Source organism: Chiloscyllium plagiosum, chromosome 16, assembly GCF_004010195.1.
Source record: "Chiloscyllium plagiosum isolate BGI_BamShark_2017 chromosome 16, ASM401019v2, whole genome shotgun sequence".
In the NCBI taxonomy this organism is placed as follows: Eukaryota; Metazoa; Chordata; class Chondrichthyes; order Orectolobiformes; family Hemiscylliidae; genus Chiloscyllium; species Chiloscyllium plagiosum.
The window spans coordinates 44,075,034-44,095,784 of NC_057725.1; the positions used below are offsets into that span (position 1 = coordinate 44,075,034).

At 39.5% G+C, this 20,751-nt stretch overlaps 1 protein-coding gene across 8 annotated transcripts in view; it reads right to left on the reverse strand.

Annotated features, from left to right (window-relative positions):
- The window catches only part of abcc8 (ATP-binding cassette, sub-family C (CFTR/MRP), member 8), a 234,343-nt gene that overhangs the window by 47,279 nt on the left and 166,313 nt on the right, over window positions 1-20,751 (reverse strand). For all 8 annotated transcript variants that reach the window (XM_043705957.1, XM_043705956.1, XM_043705955.1 and 5 more), the window contains 8 exons: window positions 19,579-19,663; window positions 16,141-16,221; window positions 12,545-12,682; window positions 11,188-11,313; window positions 10,734-10,839; window positions 9,256-9,503; window positions 4,914-5,080; window positions 3,793-3,862 (listed from right to left, as the gene is read on the reverse strand). In XM_043705957.1, coding sequence (XP_043561892.1) covers window positions 3,793-3,862; window positions 4,914-5,080; window positions 9,256-9,503; window positions 10,734-10,839; window positions 11,188-11,313; window positions 12,545-12,682; window positions 16,141-16,221; window positions 19,579-19,663 — 1,021 coding nt within the window. The remainder of the gene's footprint in view (window positions 1-3,792; window positions 3,863-4,913; window positions 5,081-9,255; window positions 9,504-10,733; window positions 10,840-11,187; window positions 11,314-12,544; window positions 12,683-16,140; window positions 16,222-19,578; window positions 19,664-20,751) is intronic.

Below are 20,751 nucleotides of genomic sequence, written 5' to 3' on the forward strand. Positions count from 1 at the left end.
AGGAAATTTTGTAAAAAGCTGGAACTTAAAATAAACCTACAGTAAACACTACTTCTTATAAAGCAGATGTATTATGTCTTGTTATGGTATCAATCCTTTCCAGAGAATATGAAGGCTGTGGGAAGGATGCAGACCTGTCCCACCTGCCAATCTTCCTTCCCACCTATCTGTTCCACCCTCCTCTCTGACCGATCACCTTCATCCCCACCCCCATCCAGCTATTGTACTCTTTGCTACCTTCCCCCCCAGCCCCACCCGCCTCCTATTTATCTCTCTACGCTGGAGGCTCCTTGCCTTCATTTCTGATGAAGGGCTTTTCCCGAAACGTCAATTTTCCTGCTCCTTGGATGCTGCCTGACCTGCTGGGCTAATCTAGACTGCAAAAGAGATTTCCCAGGCTGAAGGATACAGTTAGGTAGTTAGACTGGAGAAGCTGGGGTTACTTACCACAGAGCAAAGAAAATTAACAGGGGACTTAGAGATGTACAAAATCAAGAAGAGTTGGATAAGATCATTGAACAGAAACTATTTCCAATGGCTTAGGGGTTAATAAACAGAGGACAGAGACTTAATGTGAATGGTGAAAAAACTAGGAGAAATTAAGACATTTTCAAGAAAATGAATGGTTAGGATTTGGAATGGAGTGCCTGAGAAGATGATGGATGTAGATTAAAGAGTAGCCTTCAAACAGAAATTGGATGATCAGTTGAAGGAAAAGAAAATTGCAGGAATTTGGATAAAAAGTGGGGATAATCTGGATTTAAATCTACAAAGGAGCTAGGACAGTTTCACTGAACTGAACAGTCTCCTTTTGGTATGCTTTACTATTGGAAACTAGACCGCAAAAGGATGCTTATTGTAATTGATCAGCAGCTGGATGGGACATTTCATGATTTTGATAGTTAAATTGGTCATGCCATGCAAGCATAAGCTGTGCAGCACATCTGCATATACACAGCTACAACAAAGTAAAGTGCTGAGGTCAGCAAGTTCTAGAACAGTATCTGAGCTCTTGTAATACCAATCCACAAAGTTCTGAAGGATAACAAACACACTGTCTTTCATTCTTGGAGGAGGAGAATGCTTGTTCTTAATACTTTGCTATTATTTCCTGCAGCTGCTGGATAACAGAGGAAGAAATGAAGGAGAGAAAGCCTCTATTTTTCTCTTTCATTTGAGAAGGAAGATAACGTTAAAGGTGATGAGTAGTAAGACAAGCAACATTTCCACTTGACTCAATCTGGCCTGTCTACCTTCGTCTCAAAAATCCTATAAGTTTTTGCCTGGAATACTCGCTTCCTATCTCACAACTCAGACTTATAACTAGAGATATTAGCTAGGGATAAAGAGGAATTTACTAATGCTTGGGAATTCATCCATATGAACCTGGTGCAGAGTGGGCAATGCTCCCTTCCCAGATGAAGCTAGTAAGGGTAAAAATGGCTTTATAATTGTGGAATCAAGCAGCAGGTATCTAAAGAGGAGGTTTCAGTAACATCACAACTAGTCGCAAGCTTTGAGGGCAATCTCCCAGGGCATGCAGCAACTGTGAGAAATGGCAGACTTCCTCCACATCTCACAGCTTTGTGCACTTACCAGGCACTAATAAAATATCCTGCACCAGGCCCCCATATTAGAGGCAGTCAGAGACCTTGGCAGAAATTGTTCAATTACAATAATTGCAAAATCCATCAAGCACATACTTGAGGCTCCCATTTTAATGTGAACTAATAGCAGGCAGCTGAACCTTGGGCAATATCCTTCCACTGAGTCAGCAACTCCACTGAACAATGTCTGTTGACATCTTGGTCTGCCTCTCATATTGGGGATTAGTGGTACTGGAAAAGCACAGCAGGTCAGGCAGCATCCGAGGAGCAGTAAAATCGACGTTTCAGGCAAGATCCCTTCATCAGGAATGAAGGCAGAGTGCCTGAAAGGTGGAGAGATAAATGAGAGGGGGTTGGGGTGGGGAGAAAGTAGCATAGAGTACAATAGGTGAGTGGCTGTGGGGATGAAGGTGATAGGTCAGAGAGGAGGGTGGAGTGGATAGGTGGAAAAGAAGATAGGCAGGTAGGACAAGTCAAGGGGACAGTGCTGAGCTGGAAGTGAGGTGGGGGAAGGGGAAAAAGAGGAAACTGTTGAAGCCCACATAGATGCCCTGGGGTTGAAGTGTTCTGAGGCAGAAGATGAGGCGTTCTTCCTCCAAGCATCGGGTGGTGAGGGAGCGGCAGCGAAGGAGGCCCAGGACCTCCATGTCCTTGACAGAATGGGAGGGGGAGTTGAAATGTTGGGCCACAGGGCAGTGTGATTGATTGGTGCGGGTGTCCCAGAGATGCTCCCTAAAGCACTCTGGTAGGAGGCGTCCAGTCTCCCCAGTGTAGAGGAGACCACATCGAGAGCAACGGATACAATAAATGATATTGGTGGATGTGCAGGTAAAACTTTGGTGGATGTGGAAGGCTCCTTTAGGGCCTTGGATGGAGGTGAGGGAGCAGGTTTTGCAATTCCTGCAGCGGCAGGGGAAGGTGCCAGGACGGGAGGGTGAGTTGTTGGGGGAGGGGGGGGGGGCGTGGACCTGACCAGGTAGTCACGGAGGGAACGGTCTTTGTGGAAGGTGGAAAGGGATGGGGAGGGAAATATATCCCTGGTGGTGGGTAGCGGAAATTTCAGCGGATGATTTGGTTTATGCGAAGGTTGGTAGGGTGGAAGGTGAGCACCCCTTCTCACCTTCCCACACCTCCTCTCTCACCTCCATCCAAGGCTCTAAAGGAGCCTTCCACATCCAAAGTTTTACCTGCACATCCACCAATATCATTTATTGGATCCGTTGCTCCTGATGCGGTCTCCTCTACATTGGGGAGACTGGACGCCTTCTAGCAGAGCGCTTTAGGGAACATCTCTGGGACACCCTCACCGCCCTGCGGCCCAACATTTCAACTCCCCCTCCCACTTTTCTGAGGACATGGAGGCCCTGGGCCTCCTTCACCGCCGTTCCCTCACCACCCAACGCCTGGAGGAGGAATAATACCTCATCCTCCACCTCGGAAGACTTCAACCCCAGGGCATCTATGTTTCCTCTTTTCTCCTTCCCCCACCTCACTTCCAGCTCAGCACTGTCCCCATGACTTGTCCTACCTGCCTATCTTCATTTCCACCTATCCACTCCACCCTCCTCTCTGACCTATCACCTTCATCCCACCCCCATCCACCCATTGTACTCTATGCTACTTTCTCCCCACCCCAACCCCCTCTCATCTATCTCTCCACCCTTCAGACACTCTGCCTGTATTCCTGATGAAGGGCTTTTGCCCGAAACGTCGATTTTACTGCTCCTCGGATGCTGCCTGAACTGCTGCGCTTTTCCAGCACCACTAATCCAGAATCTGGTTTCCAGCATCTGCAATCATTGTTTTTACCCTCTTATATTGGGGGCCTGATACAGGATCACTGCAGTCTCATTTGTTGCATTCATAGAATCAGACAGCGATCTCAGCAGATACTGTTCAGTGGTCCATGTTCAGAGATGGTCTTAAACACTAAAAATCCAGCAGAAAGCGGTCCCCCATTATTTGAATGCCAAAAAAAGTCTCTATTTTACAGTCCACATCTATGCAGATCTTAAGTACATCTTTACATTGCATATACATCTAATTGTAAACTACTGTATGCTATTGCTGGGTGGTAACTACCTGACATTTTCATTGCTTCCTGATGGAATTCATGAAGGTTCTGCCATAACAGAAGAATATTTATTTACTGGGACATCCCTGGACTATCAGAGAAGTATCTTACCTGGTCAATGATATTAGTGTCTGCAGAAAATCGATTTAGTATATTTCCAAGAGGAGTGGTTTCAAAGAACCTGAATGAAAACAAGCAGCAATAAGGAATTTGTATTGAATATTTAGAGCTAATGGTGATTTTGTATTTTGTAATGTTCCGCTTTGGTCCCTTGCCTTACACATGAGATTTAGTTCTGCTGCAACATTCACTGGTAGTAATTTCTGATGATTATTACGCATGTAATTAAGTACTCTCGATAATGCTTAAATTACATGTTGTTAATGAGCTACCCACAACTCTAAGGGTCCTACTTGTCTATAAAGATTTCCTTTGTCACTTTTAGCTTCTAATTTCCTAAGTTTTGCCTTTAGTCTCTGGTTCAAATTCATTGGAAGCAAATGGAAACAAATTATTGCATTAGATAAATTTTGTTGATTCCTTTCAGGATCACTGGTGCCATATAATCTGTCCAATTTATTATTCTTTTTAAGTGAGGAATTCTAAGAAAAAAAGCATGAAATTTTGTAAATTTATCTATCTGCCAGTATTCTGCATCAAAGCAGACTAACATCAGACTGTGGGCAGATCTAGAAATTTCAAGCTTGCCTAAGCCACCAATTCCTTTGAAATTTTGGCTCACTTTGATTTATGTAGTGCCCTTTATGGTGGGCACTACATTGGACAGTTACTACTATTGGTATTTGGGATGATCAGCTGCATTAATCCTTGCTTTGCTGAGTATAATGACCTGCCTAATTATCAGTGGAAAAAAATAAACCACAAGAGAGTCATAACAAGAGGAGACACTTGCCTTGCCTAACAAAATGCTGTTCATTGCATGTTTGAAATAGATGCAAATAACATGAACTAATTAACATCTCTTTCCACTGGGACTTCCTGCTAGACAATTCTACATTCAAAGACTGGGATATTAGAGTTGAACACAAATTAAACATTAACTCTTTCAGAACCATTACTTTATACAATAGCATGGAACTGAAGTTGATAAAACATAAAACTTGGCAACATGTAAATTGAGCTGTTAGTTGGAGTCATATGAGGTTAAAAATATGTCCTTATAATTTAAAGTTGATATCAATGAAACGTAATTTTGAAAGATAGTCCAATACCTCATGGGTGCCAGGATGACCTTGTTGAGCAAACACTTGTGTAGTTCCTTGGTCACTTTGAGACCTGTCCATTCCACAGCAATAGAGGTAACTAAGCAGAGGACAATCCCTAGGCAGCACAGAATGCTGAACACTATTGTGTAGGAGGAATGATTGAAGCGACAGTCCTAGTGCAACAAAGATAAATAAAAACAATACACAATGATGCAATGCTGACCACTCCAGTAAAACAAGTAAGTCTATTTCTTTAAAAGTGGGTTTCATGGGTCTTATCAATATAATGACAGAGTCCTGGAAAGTGCTTACCTATAATGAAGGTCTCCAACTTTTCTTTACATTTAAATTAATAGAAAAAAAATTGAAAAAGCTTAGTTCCAGATTCCAATTCTCCTTGCTTCATAATCCTGTTTGTGATTTTCCCCAAGAACGCTTTGCAATTAATTGTATCCTTGTATTTTTAGTACACTATTTATCCCAGTTAAAAATGCTCAGTCAGGTAGCATTGCTTTATAAATGTTTTTTACATTTTCTATTCAATTTCTGTAAAAAGGCATTCAATGACACTTCAGGTTTAAAGGATCACTTGTAGCCTTTTGATTTAGAACAAATGAAATAATAATTTTTGTAACCTTTTGAACAGAAATAGTTTTTGATGCTTCTGTTAATGATCTGTAATTTTATCCTTTGGATCCCAGTGAATAAATGATTTATATTTGAAGTGGACCAATTCACCAATAGACTTAAGATGCTGGTGGTTTTATTTTTATTGAATCAACTGTGAAAGAGAAAAGTCATGGACAGGTAATTTAGTAATCATCACGTTAAAATCTACATTTCATTTGCACAGACAAGAATGGCATTAGATGTCAGAATGCACATTGGATGTATTTAAGTACAAAGGTTTCCTGGGGTTCAGTTATAACTTTTTAAAAGGGGTTTCAATCTAAATGTAAACATGCTTAATTAGAATGACGTTTCATCGATCAGTGTGGCATTTTTATACATTTTTGGTAGATTTATTATGCAAATCATAATTGTCTTGTCATTCCACAGACTTCAGTGTTTAGCCATTTGAAAAGACTGCAACATGATGCTGCCACACTTTCTATGTATTAAAAAGAGGTTTACATTACAGATGTAGGCAGAGAACGGATTATTTCCTTCTGAGGGCAGATTTAAGGTTTATTGTTAGGACAAAATAAGATGCGTTTTGATCTGCATCAATGAAGCCAATGCAAATGTCAATTAAGTTGTGAAATCATTTTCCTCTCCCAACACTGACACAGAAAATGAAGATTAAAAAAAAACACTTGAAAATGATTTGGCTGAACTCAGCACACAGTCTCAGGACTGAATTTCCCTTCCCTGGAAGTGATGAGAAAGGAAATGAGAAGGGGAAATAATTTGGTAATTTTGCACTGAAAAGTTGTTCCTCCCCACTTCCCCAATTCCCATCCCTTCCTTGCTACATCAATTCAGTGCTCAGCAAGAACATCATTTTTTTATTTTATTAAACAGTACAGTTTACAAATAAACTATTAACATTAATAGCTGTATACAGAGAAACAGCAATTTACAGGGGAAAGGGGCAGCAAACCCCACTGTTCAACCAGTTTTCAGGGAAATGAGGACAAATCTCAAATCCCAAAAAGGTCTATTGGGAACCTTCCTGATTCACCAGTAATTACTACCCTTCCGTGGTCAATTAATGGTCACTTAAGTGCCTCTACTCATCATCCTGCCTTCCTGGCAGGTGAGAAAAGTGGCTAATTTCCTGACCGGGAAACCAGGATGACCTGCCTCTGGACTGGGGAGTTGGGCCTCCATTTGCCATAGTTTGGGGAAAATCTGAGGCACAGGTTAGGTGGGCAAGTGAATGGTTTCTGAAGCCAATCACCTGACCTTTTCTCCGAGCTCCCAACTCTCACTTTCCTGCAACATCCACCATGTGGAAAACAAAAGAAAATTGCCTCCCTTCTCACCACTGGATCCTGTGAAGTCTAGACCATAACCAATGGTCTTTAGCTAGAATCTGCTGGCTTTTGATTGTTTGGCTACATCTGGCAGGAGAATGTGAGGACTGCAGATGCCGGAGATCAGGATCAAAAAGCACAGCCAGTCAGGCAGTCTCCGAGGAGCAGGTGAATCGACATTTTGAGCACAAGGTCCTGTTGAAGGGCTTATGCTCAAAACGTCAACTCTCCTGATCCTTAGATGCTGCTTGACTGGCTGTGCTTTTCCAGCACCATACTCTATATCTGGCAGGATATGACTCTACTGTGAAGGTTTGAGATAGGCCGAGAAACTTGCTGGTCAGCTTTTAACAAGCTGATTAGCTCACGATCAGGCAAGTTGTGGAGATGATGAGTCAATTGCCATGAACCTGTCTGCTCCTATAATCACCTAGCAAATGGAAAACATGACCTTAGAGCAGGTTTGCACATTGAATTATACCAATTATTACAACTGTACTGAGGATCTAGATGGAAAGGCTTCCTAGAATCTTGGACTAAGAATAATTACAGCATAGAAAGATGCCATTTGGTCTGCTATTTCCATTCTCACGCCTTTTTACTTCTCCTTTTCTTCAGGTTCTAACTAATTTCCTTTAGAAGCTACAACTGACTTTGCCACCATTGTACTCTTGAGCTCTGCATTCCTGATTCTATTCATCTGTTGCACAAAACAGTTCCTCTTCTTTTCACCTTTGCTTGTTTGTGAATGACCATTAGTCCATGGCCTCGGTGTCTCAATAAGCCTGTAAATGGGAACAGTTTTTCACGATTTACTCTCTCCAGGCCCCCACTTTGTAATTTTGAATACTTTTATCAAATCACTTCGCAGCATTTTTGTTCCTTGCCTTCATCCTTGAAATCAATCTCATTAATCATTTCTGCACCCTTGTTAAAACTTTCAGATGCTTCCTAAAGTGCAGTGTCCAGAATTTGAAATAATAAGTCAATTGAGGCACAGTCATTATTTTATAAAGGATTTATAAATGTTTTTGGTGCTCTATAGTCTCTTATAATTTGTACACATATACCCTCAGGTGTCTTTATTTCTGCATATTCTTCAGAATTGAACTCTTCATGCTATATTGTCTCTCCTCATTCTTCCTTCCAAAATATATCACTTTAACAGCACTCACCATGCCTTTAGATGATCCATTGTACCTGACAATCTTATAATTGGATTATTGTTAATTTATTTTTCTTGAAATCACTAGACAGTTACCCCTGTCAAAGACAAAATTAATTGCTCATGTTTTTAGTTTCAAATTGAATTTATTATGTGAACGATGGGAATTAAATGCAAAGTGCTAGTTTGTAGAAATAGATTTATTCATGTGTTTTCTGCCAAAGGGCAGGCTCATTGTTTGCTGATCCTTCAATGTGGGTCATTTCCTTGGCAGCGTTTGACAGTAATGGTTTGTTGCTTCTCAGGAGAAAGAGAAGGGAAAAGGTACCAAGATCACTCCACCTAGAACAGGAATCAAACCTGTGCTGTTGGTTTACTACACACACACGGGCCATTAAGCCAACTGATCTAATTGGCCTATAGTACTGTATGCTTTTTTCTTAGGATGCAGGATTCACTGTCAGTTCAGAATTTATTGCCCAACCCAAATTGCCTTTCGTGGGATGACTTCCTCAGGCATTTTGGAGTCACTATAGAGTCAAATACATTCATGTCATATGCAATAGAAGGAAGGGTGATGTGAGGAAAAAAAAATCTTCATTCAGTGAGTGGATGCAGTCTGGTATGGAATGCACTGCCTGGAAGTATGCTGGATGTAAGTTCAGTTGAGGCATTTCAGAGGGGATTGGATGAGTACTTGGATAGGGATAGTGTGCAAGGGTATGAGAAAAAGCAGGAGATTGGCACTCGGTAATGATGCTCGTTTGAAAAGCTGGTGCAGGCACCAGTGGGATGTATGGATCTGTGATGTGATTTGTGATCTGTGATAACTGTAGATTTGCAATGTCATGTAGGCTAGACCAGGTAAAGACAGTAGAGGTGGTGATGTAATGGGAAATGTCACTGGAGTAGTAATCCAGAGACCTGGATGAATACTCTGGATAAAATGGTTTAAAATCCGCAATGGCAGCTGGTGAAATTGAAATAAAATTAATCAATCCAGAATGTAAAGCCAGGCTCAAAAATGGTAACCATGAAATTACTATTGATTATGCAAAAATCCCACCTGGTCCTCTAATGTCCTTTAGGGAAGAAAATCTACAATGTGGACTACATGTGACTTTAGATCCACAGCAACGTAGTCGATACTTAACTGCTCTCTAAACTGGTCTAGCAGTCACTCAGTTCACAATGAAGGCTTTACCTGGATCAGGGTGCAGTTTCTTTTCTCTGCTTCAATTTTAAATTGAATAGCATCTGAGGTCCATTTTGCTAGCCAGTAGTCAATTGCCACCATCACTGTGTGTTTGAAAAGTTGCGAGAAGATCAGGAGAGGCAGTAAAAGACAACCTGCAGAGCTCAGATACTTCCCACAGGCACGCCACGGCATCTTTGCTCTCTGGCGCAAGACAGATGAAAGATTGTCATCATCACCGCTATCAGTAGTATCTTCTGTAATAAATGTACAAAGAAGGTCATAAAACAGTGAACTAATATTCCCTTTTTCTTTCACATTGACTGCAATCTCTGTAACTGGACAGTTAAAAGTATGTATAGATTCCAAAGACATGTCCCTGAAACAAATTCAAAAACGTAGTTGTTGCTCATGCTTTAAGAGAACTGCAACTTCTAAACAGCCCACTTATTCTCATGTTTATCTACAACCTTCAGCTTATAAAACCCAACCTTAGTGTCACCTAGTGAATATTCCATCATTTATCTGCTGTACCTTTTTCATTTTTAGCTTGATGGTAATCCTGCATCTTTGGCCCTGTTTGAGGTTTCTCAATTTGAAAAAAAAAACACACATTGAAACTTTAAGACCTTTGCATTAAAATGATTCTTCCATTGTCATTCCCAAATTATATTTGTGCAGCTATACACTAAAGTAGAAAATATTCCCTATTCTGTTAAGAGATTGTGAAATTGCTCTCTCTCTCTGGTGCAATGATCTTCTCAGAGCCTGGGCTGGATTTCACTAAAACCAAGTGTGGTTTTAGTGAGGGGAGCATGTAAGACACATTGTAGGGCCAGCCTGCCATTTTCCAAGCCAACCCTGAGTTCACCCACATGCTATGAAGAGTTGGCATCTTGCTCACCATATATGAATAAATAATTCAGGCTCAGTTTAATTGACTCCAATGTTATCCTGTTCATGCCAATAACCTGGTTGGTGTGGGCACTTGAGTGAGCAGACTGTTTTTTTTTGTTAAAGTGGGCTTTTAAAAACTCAGGAAGGAAGTGAGATACTATCTTTGGAGAACACCTTTTGCCCTTTGGGCATCCTTTCAGAAGACAGGATCGTGGCCTCCCTTCCCATTTACTCAGACTTTGAAACCCACTCTTATATCCTCCCCATCCTTTCGAAAGTTGCAAATGCCTCCCTGCCCAATGTCCCTGATTTGCTTGGGTTTGCTATTCTATCAGTTGTCCTTTATGGGTGTGCCAACAGGCAATGTTGGAGCTGCTGGTCAGTCATATTGACCAAAGGTTCCAGAGGGTTGTACCTCTTGCCAGTGAGGGGCAGGAAGCCCACTCAGTATGTTCAGTGTCTGGGGCAGGGCTTATTCTGCTTCCTCTGGCTCACTGCTGGCTTTTCTTCCACTTTCCCATCTCAGAACTCCAGCATGAATCTAATTCTATGATGGATTTTGCACAATTTGTGTAAAATTAGATGAATACCTTCGTCTTCAGTCTCTTGCAACGTTTTGAGAAGGGCCTCCCGCGAATACATTGCTCTCCGTAGGTTTTTCCTTTCCATTGCTGTCTTGCTTTCTGCTATTGTCTCCTGTAGAACAAAATAATGATTTTACCTTATTCATACTCAACATGTGTGGACAGAAAGGAAGTGTTACTTCAAGTCATAGCTAAGCCTGTCAATGAAAACCAACCCCAAGAATGAGAACTCAGTTTTATAAATTATTGGACTTCCAGCATTGTGATGGAAAAGCTTGTGCACTGAATCACTGCTGATAAAGTATAAATCCATTTTAATTTGTGACAAAAGGAAACTTTTTCTTTGTTTTCTTTTGAGTTTGTTCTTTTTTTTCAAAAATTAAAAATCCAGTCAGTCATCAAAATACATTATCATATTGAAACGAATTTGAGTGTAAGTAAACTGAGAAGATTGAAAAACCTTTTCTAGTTCCTGATCCTGTCTGTTCATTAGTGTTTTCCAAAGTTCAAATAGTTCTGGATCGGAATTCTGGATATCCTTGAGGGTTCCCTCTCTCTGAATTGTACCGTCTTTCATTGCTATAATCTATGGAAATACAATGTACATCAATTAAATATAAGCACATAACTTGCAAATAGTTTTAATGATAAATATATATTTGAACATTAATGTATCTATGAAAACACCATGGTTTGAATTTGCAAAGTGATGATGCTGGAGTCGGGGGCAAGAAAGATGTATGATTTTACGTTACAGCTCCTTGATTAGTGGAGGCAACTGCATGTGTAAACGTGAAGCTGCCTTCAAACAGATCCAATTTTTGTTAGTTGGATGTCAAAAACACAGTGCGTTGACTTTATACTTTTTTAAATAAAAAGGTCTAATCTCACCAGAATTGTTTGTTTTAAAACTGTGGAGGCATTTAAATCTTCTGCACTGGAAATATTTTTAAAATGCTGCAGTTTAAAAATAGAATGTGCCTGCTATTGTCTGTTGATATATACCAGGGGGATATCATTATGGGATTAATGCTATATGACTGATTTCATATCATTATGGCAGTGAAAAGTTGGTTGTTTTGTTTGAGAGTTCTGTTAAATTGACTCAGGCATGGCCAAAAAGAATGTTCTATATTCCAAGGACTTCTTTGTTTCCACCTGTTGCCACAACTTGATTTCTTTCTCCATAAAGTGCCCCTATTTGTTTATATTGGCTCCCTCTCTAATTGTGCTCACTCATCATTCTATTACAAGACAGGTTTACATTATAGAAAGATGATTTATAACCTTATACTCAAACGGTTTACCCAACTGCTGGAAGTTTCCAAAGTGCATACTTAATGAAAAACATGTTGCACCATCAATTTTAATAATTTTGAGTTAGTTCCTTGACTCTCAGGTTAACCTACCACACCTCTCTCTCTCTCTCTCACACATGAGAGAGTAGCCCTATGGTCTGATAAGACTATGGCAACTTTACCTTTCAATAAATAACAAAACTGTACAATGTATCTGTAGAAAAATGTGTTTGACCATGCTTTTGATAGACAGACACTTAAATCATTGGAATCTTGCTAATAATGCTTGCTGATGCTTCATCCTGAGCAGTTTCCTTGGCAGTTTTGTCAGTGGTAGCTTGCCATTACCTTCCACTTTCAAACAGAGGACAAGAAGAAATACCTCAGGCAAAACAGAAATCAAATGCACATACAGCTAATATTTTTCAATCCCACGCTAGCCATCTAGCCTATTGAGATGACCAGCTCCAAAAAAACCAATCATTTATAAAAATATGTTAAAAATGTAAGTTGTCTCACCCAGTCTGCATGAGGCAAATACTGTAGCTTATGAGTAACCAGCACTACAGTCCGTTTCTCCTCTTGAAGCAGCTTCAGAATTCCATCTTGCATAAGGTGATCACTCAGGTGGATGTCCAGCGCCGAGAATGGGTCATCCTAACAAAACATTTAATCAATATTTGAATTAGTTCCAACTTTCAATTTTACTGAAGAACACACAAAGTGACATGTATATAACAAAAAATGTTATGAACTTATTGGTTCTGTCAAGAACTGAAAGCACGTCTTTGTGGCTTAATGCTTCTTGATTGCGTATTAGCTGAGCAAATATATAAATATTTATATTTAAAGGTGTCAATGCACAATGTCACTTCCTTAAATTATTTAAAAACTCTCTTGTTCCCTACTCCACCAGAATCATCATTTTGTGAAGAACGTTCCAAATTAGTCCTAAATTGCTTTCTATTTAGTTAAAACTCCTTTTCTATGCTTATAGATTAACTTAAAGCCGTATTTAGAAATTATCCATTCTCTAATAGTTAGTAGCATTTATTTCACTTTCAGCTGCCTATTTCAGCAGATTTCTCCCAAGGCTCAAACTTTTCCTCAGAACTCATTCTCTGAGATAATGGATAGCCCTCAGAACCCAGTCTCTGAGATAATGAATAGCTGTCAGTACTTTTCTGCATTATTAAGGAAGTCTGATTATTGCAAAAGTCTAATTTCAAACCTTTTCGCACCTAAATTGCTACAAGTGCAAGCTCAGAATGGTGTGATCACAGCTATGGGATATCAAATGCACAATCACTAGGGTGCATAGCAACCCAGATTTCCTACACAGGCTGCATGGAAGTCAATCCCTTTGAGTTACTGCCCTAAATTTCTGAGAGGAGTTTAATGGACAATTAATGCACAAATACAGTAAGTTATTAAAAATGCTGAGAGGCCAAGGACAAGACTTTGTTTATGTAAAATGGGGTTCTTTAAATTAACAGTAATTCTGAAGATTTGCAATTCACATTATGTCTCTAAGTGAATTGGAAGGACACTTTGTTCATTAATAACAGCACATGTTACTAATTCACTTAAATTTGCAATTATATACAACTCAATGGCTCTGATATTTATCTGTAGCAACAGAAAGTGTTAAAAATGGAAAATCCTAAGTTGAGTTTCAGTACACTGAAGTTCTTTCACTACTGGATGCCATTTCGAGATATTCTGCATGTTTTATGTCCAATACCCTTATTGCAGGAAAGCATGCAAAAGAACAATGTACCAAAGGGAGGTGGCAAGATAATGAAAGATTATTGTTGAAGTGGGATGTGGTGGAATTCTTGCTGAGCAGCAAAAAGAAAGGGGAAAATGGTTTCGGGGAGTGGTTAATCATTTTGTTGACCCTGGAAAAACACAACCTCCTCAATTGTTTTTGGATTGGATCTTTCTTCCATGGTTTTCCAAGGGAAGCTAATAGATAAAAATAGATTTAAAGTGAAAGCATATATCACTCTTTAAAAACTCTTTATCACCTGGACACCTTCTGGGAAGGCGTTGATTTGTTGACCTACCTCTGTTGAAACTGGCTTAAGTTTTTAAATGTTAACTTCTGGTTTGCCTGATCATAACCATATTTTTGAGGGTTAACATTAGCCACAAATGGGAGGTGGAGAATGGAGGGTAATTTTGGGGTGGTTTGGCAAAATCTATTAATCTAAAGCATGTGGCATGCATCCTTGGTATGTCAGTGCTTAGTTCTTGCTTGCATTCCAAACATGCTCTTTCCATGGAGGAACTCATGCACTAAGTACCGTAAACCATGTTGGTACTCAACGTATGGATGGATTCCTCCATTCTCTGCCCATGACCCTACTTCAGGGAACTTCAACATGAGAAAGCACATCTGCTGCTGGTGAACCAGTTACAACCTCCTTTGCTGTGACTCCTGCAGCCTTGCATCTGAGCTCAGTCGAGTAGGGTTGGACCAGTCAGCTTTGACCGGCGGTCCTGTTCCACATCTGCCTCTATCTCTGTACCTCCTCCTGCAGCACGTGCTGTGCTCTTCATATGATCTGAACTTATTGGGGGGCCACTGAACGGAGTATATTTATGCTGGTGGACGGTGCATGTAAGAAGCGTAATGGTGCTTCTTCTGAGTTCTGAGGTTGCTGTCGGTGGAAGGATGATAAAAGGAGTTGGTCTCATTATCTCAACATCAGCATCTGTGGAAAACATAAGGAAACCTTGGAGCTCCCTTGGAGATAGTAAGTGTCTGAGTGCTGTGGCTTGCTGCTGTAAAGCAAAGCTGAAAATACAGGGTGATATGTTCCGTTTACCTGTGACTGAAATGTCAGGCCGGAGCTCACACACTGACAACCAGCTGTCAGTTTATGTTTGGCAGAGTGTTCATTGGCATAGATCACGATTTTTTCCCCCATGTGGGGAGGAAGTCCGATCATAAGCTGGCTTAGGTTTGTACAGTGGCCACTGCCCAATCAGTCCCTGAAGAGGAGGTGGTTATGGATGCCATTTTGAAGGTAATTCAGGAGTATCAACAAGTTGACAGATCTCAGTGACAGTGGTTAGATTGTGGCTGAATTTAAGACATCATGGTGTGAAGGTAGCAATTCGAGTACAATGTGGGGAAATGAGAGATTATTCATTTTGGTGTAAAGACCAGATAAACATTTTGTTTAAATGGTGAGAAACTATGAAACATTGATGTTCAGAAAAAAACTTGTGTACAGATCAACAAAGTTAAGATATACGTTGAGTAAGCGATTAGCAAGATGTGTTGGCCATTCGTGTAAGGTGACATGAGTTCAAGACTCAGGAAGTATTGCTGCAGTATTGCTTTACTAAGATTACAGGTGTCAGGTTAGCTTGGATGGCTGATTTGTGAAGCAGTATGATGCCAACAGTGTGGGTTCAATCCCCACACTAGCTGAGGTTACCATGAAGGATCCTCCTTCTCAATTTCTCTATCGTCTGAGGTACAGTTGCCCTCAGGTTAAATCACCACTAGTTGTCTCTCTTTAAGGAGAGAACAGCCCTACGGTCCATGAAGATGATGACGGCATACTGATACTGAGATTACACTTGGAGTAATGTGTATAGTTTTCATTTCTGCAGCTAAGGAAGGATATGCCAGATTGACTTTGTGGATTAAGGAAATATTGAATGGAATAGGTCTGTACTTTCTGCAATTTAGAAGCATGAGAGATAATCTTACTAAAGCATGTAAATTCTTGGAGGGTTTGAAGGGTAAGTTATTGAGTTCAAAAAGGATGTTCTAGATTTTTGCAAGCTAAAAAAATTGAGGAATGTGGGGATAAGGCAGGAAGTGGAGTTAGGTACAAGATCAGTCTTGATCCTACTGAACAACACAGTAGGCTGTAGCTGTCATGTAGCCTATTTCTGCTTTTTATCATATTGTTATCTTAAAAATCTTTCCCACCTTTTAAAAATGGCCAATTTTTAACATTAGCAGAATTTAAGAAAAAAAATCTGAATATCTAATTATTGACTAGAAGATGCAAATTAGCAAGATAATTTGAGGAAACTTAGTACATAATAAATGTATTTTAAAATAGAAACGAACAAATAAATGAACTCACCAGAAATACCACATTAGTTTGCTGATACAGGGATCTTGCAACACTAATACGTTGACGTTGTCCACCACTTAAGTTAATTCCCTGGGGAACATCAGGGGGAAGAAATAAAAAAAGCCAAGCAAAACTCAATTTAGTCACGTAACTACTGCAAAGAGCACAAATGTATATCAACAAATTCATTTCTCACAAACTCATTATCATTTAATTAGAATGAAATGAGGAGGCTGACATCCATCAATATTAGTATGCCATTAAAGCACTTACTTAATCTGATGTTAAAATCCTGTAATCCTTTTGGCATATCAAGACACTGGCCATTTCTTATCTCCCCATCTAGATATATCCATTAAACCTCTGCAGGGAATAGCAAAGAACTAGCTATGGTTTTGCTCCAGCATCTGTGATGGCATGTAAGAGGGTTTGGCGATTTGTAAAGTATTACAGTGCAGGGTAGATATTTGTAATCAACCAGTTGAGACATGTTATGACACACCTCTGGAGCAGGTGGGACTTGAACACACATCTTCTGGCCTCAAGATAGGATACTAAAATTATACCACAGGAGCTTTCCAAGGAGATACCCCACACCAAAGCATCTGAATGACAAACCACTAAGATAATTGGCAGTATACAATTTCATGGCATCCTGTGAGAGAACTTCCAATTATTAAGCATAATGATGTGTTGAAAACCATTCAAAAATAGTCAATAGGATGGCTTAATGGCTCAGCGCAACTAATTGGTAGTCCACTTGAAAGGTATTGATTTCAAGCTGCAATCCCGGGTTTGAATATGGAATCCAAATGGGAGTTGTGCACAATAATAAGACCAGCAAAGCCTTCAATGACACATTAAACCAAGGTAGTGCCTGTCTTTTCCAAATAGATGTTAACGATGCCCTATTCTTGAAAGAGCAGCAATGTTTCTTGGTACCAAGCCCACATTCCTCCCTTAACCAGCAGCACCAAAAGAAAATTGCTTATAGAACTGGGTTTATTTAGGTTAGAGATACGTTAACTCTGGGACAATCAGATTTTAGGTGTTTAAATGATGGACTTACACTGGCAGATTCTAGGATTCTATTGGATGGGATTGGGGGAATACAAAGGCTCCTGATGTTAGCAACCCAAAGCAGAGGGGATTATAACTTCCTTTTTTTTCTGTACACAATTGGCAGGGCCATACTGTGCGCAGTGTGGATGGATCATTTACTTACTTAGCAGTGACTGCATTTGAAAGTAATTCACCATTTAAAAACTATTTGGAAGGCTTTTCAGAAATATGATAAAACATGTTAGAAATCAGTCATTTTTTTCTTAGGACTTAATTAAAATCTCTAGAAGTTAGATGGATAGGCAGACACTTGAGATCGGAAGTGCTCTGTAGTAAATAATATATTCAGTGTTGATGGCTTGTGGTAATGTTTGTGAAGTTTTGAGTGGGCAAATATTCTTGATTTAGTTTGATTATAATTGGGATTATTAAATTATTATGTGGAACTTATTCTGTTGTGATTAAACATGTAGAGTGCCAAGTTTCGAGGGCACAGGTTGAAAATTGGACTTGGTAGGAAATACATTTTTTCATTCTATTTTTTCTTTTATTTTAATTGGATAGAATAGATTTTGACAGTGCTCACAAAAGTGAGCATTAAACATTTCATTCAATTAAATCCCCTATACCAACAACAGCATGTATTTATATAGCAACTTGATAATCACAGCAGTCCATCATACAAAACGTGAGGTGAAGCTACATAATGAGACCTGAGTCAAGGAGACATACACAAAAGCATGTTCAAAAGCAAATGTTTTAAGGAGTGTCTTAAAGTAGGAAAATGTAGTTTAACACTTGAACTGCAGAGCTTAGAGCTTTAGCAGCTGAAGGAATGGCTATTAATAGTGAAGATTAAAATCAGGGACATTCAGGAGGCCAGATATCTTGGAGGAGATTTGAAAATCATGGTCAGAATTAAAATGAAGTGATGCTTAACCAGGAACAGACACAGGTCAGTTAATAAGTTAGGAGAAGGGTGACATCGTTTGGATAAAGTTGATTAAGTTTGAATGTGGGTGACAGGAGTGCATTAGAAGAATGATATCTAAAGCTAACAGATGTATTTCATTGGTTTCATGGAGTGAAGTAGAGATGAAGACAAACAATGGTAAATGACAAACAGTGGTGGTACAACTATGTGGTTGATAGCTTACCCTGAGGTTGAATATGAAAAGATTGCAGATAGACAGTTTGATTCAGCTTCAGGGCTTTGTCACTGAGATGGATGGTGTTCGTGGCTCAGGAACAGAGGTTGCAATGGGGTGCATCACTCAATAGAGACTTATTGTTTTCTAAGAGAAAGAATGGGACTGGATATTGTATGATTTTGGTGATGGGAGGGTGGTAGTATTGGGGATGGAGGGATGGAGGTTGGGGGATGCTCATCCACACCATGTTATGACTGCAGAGCTGACTTCTCTCTCTATTGACTCTCTCTTAATATTTTTCTTCTGGGGAATGCAGTGCCATGGGAATGAGGATTGGCTATCCAACTCCCCTTAAGTTCTGCCCAAGGACAAAAAAAAAGCTACCCATGCCCCCTTTATAATGGCCAATTACATGGAGATATTGCTTGTGCAGTAGGACCTGGTCTTTTGCCAGCCACCTTTTAGGAACTGACATAGTGTATTATAGTGATCATCTGCTAAATATCATAGCTTACACTGATTATTACATACAGTGTAGGCAGATACTATTATTTCCTCCCAAATCTATACCGATGTTACACTATTGTGGAAGTCTTTGTTTGTGATGGAAGTTTTGTTTTAAAAAAAGAACAATTTAAATTGCTGCTTAGAGAGGGGAGATGATCTTTCACAGAATATTTATAGTAAATGATAACAACTGCATACAGTACTATGCTTTGTACTAATAGAATGTTAAAGCCAGGATGTCATGTCTGATCTAGGCCAAGGGGTCACGAAGAGAGGCTGAACAAGTGATGAAAGTGGGAGAAAATGAATACAAGTGACGTAAGTACCCCTCATTAATGGTGATCTGTAAAGTAATTACCTAGGATGTGGGATCTGGTCTTTTACCTACTCTTAACATCAGGGAATGATGTAATATATCAGAATGATCTACATGACAAATAAAAAAGAAAACCCAAAACAACCCCTGATCTGCGGTGGTTGCTCATCATAGGTTTGTGTTATTTTGGAGGTTAGTAAGATTCCCACAACAATTGCCCTATCACTCCCTCAAATGAAAAGCCAGTGTTTGAGTTTGTGCTTATTGCTGATTCTAATCATTATCAGACAGGGAAAAGTAGAGTGAAACAAATTTTGGCTGAAACCCAAGTAATTGGTTTTGACCAAATCAGATTCTTATTGAATGGTAAAAACATTTTTTTAAAAAAAACATAAACATATGGTTACCTACCCTCTCACCAATTTGAGTCTGATCTCCCTGAGGAAGGATGTCAATATCTGGCTGAAGTGAACAAGCATCAATTACTGCTTTATATCTGTGAAGAAAGCAGCAAAGAGTCAATGGGCATGCATTTAATACATCTAACTAATTGATTCAAGGGAAATTAACACAGATTATCCAGCTGGAAACTATTGATTTTATCTGAAAGCCTAATGGATCCTTGAGACATTGTGTAAGCAGTACACCTCTGCATTATTTTGCTGATTCTGACAATAATTTATTTTCCACAATCTTGTACATTTCATCTATGTAAAAGAAAAGCAATGGTTTAGACCAGGCAAACAATGTTGTCGTTACAAGGCAGTGACATGTAGATACTAAGATACATGCTAAAAATTCCTCATGCAGCCCATAAAGGAAATGAAGATGTATTTGAAATTGCAAGAGCTAAAAGAACTTCTAAAAAGTGACACTTAGAAGGAGAAATGTCAGATTTGCAGCTATTCGAGCAACGCTGAGTAGTTACAAAGTTTCTTCTACATAACTAAGTGGAGGGCAATAGAGAGAAGGGTTGACCTAGGCATAGTTGGCTGACAGTTACCATTGAATGGCAGCACACAAGCTGCAGTGGATTCATGAAGGTGGTACAAGACAGATGCATCACCAAAGTAGATCTGCTGGCGCAAGTGGCTGCAATTAGCAGCAGTGATTTTTTTTTCCAAGTTCTTAGTAAATTAATGGCTAATTATCACAATCTACTTCTCATCTCAAGATTGTAGAAAGTTCTTTTATTGTTTTGCCACCATATATATGTAATGGGTTTTGCTCAGAATTACACCAACCCTGGAAAATAACCAGTTTATATAAAAAGTAACATTATATTGACAGTGAATCTAACATTGCTTGACTATTACTTCTGATGGGGTATAAAATAGTGCAGTACTAAGTGACATTCTAAAAGTTTTTTTCTGAGGTTTCTTCTCAACTGTTGACAAAGAATTGTCTTACTGATTTCTTGGTTCTTTCATATTAACATTTATCCACTGTAAACTTAACAAGAGGAGCTCTGCTTACCATCAACAGGACAATGGTGGTAGTATGTAAACATATTGCTAGTAATACTACTGAAATTCCAAAAGCAGGGGAAATCTAGAGTTCATCCCTATTTTAGCAACCACTTTG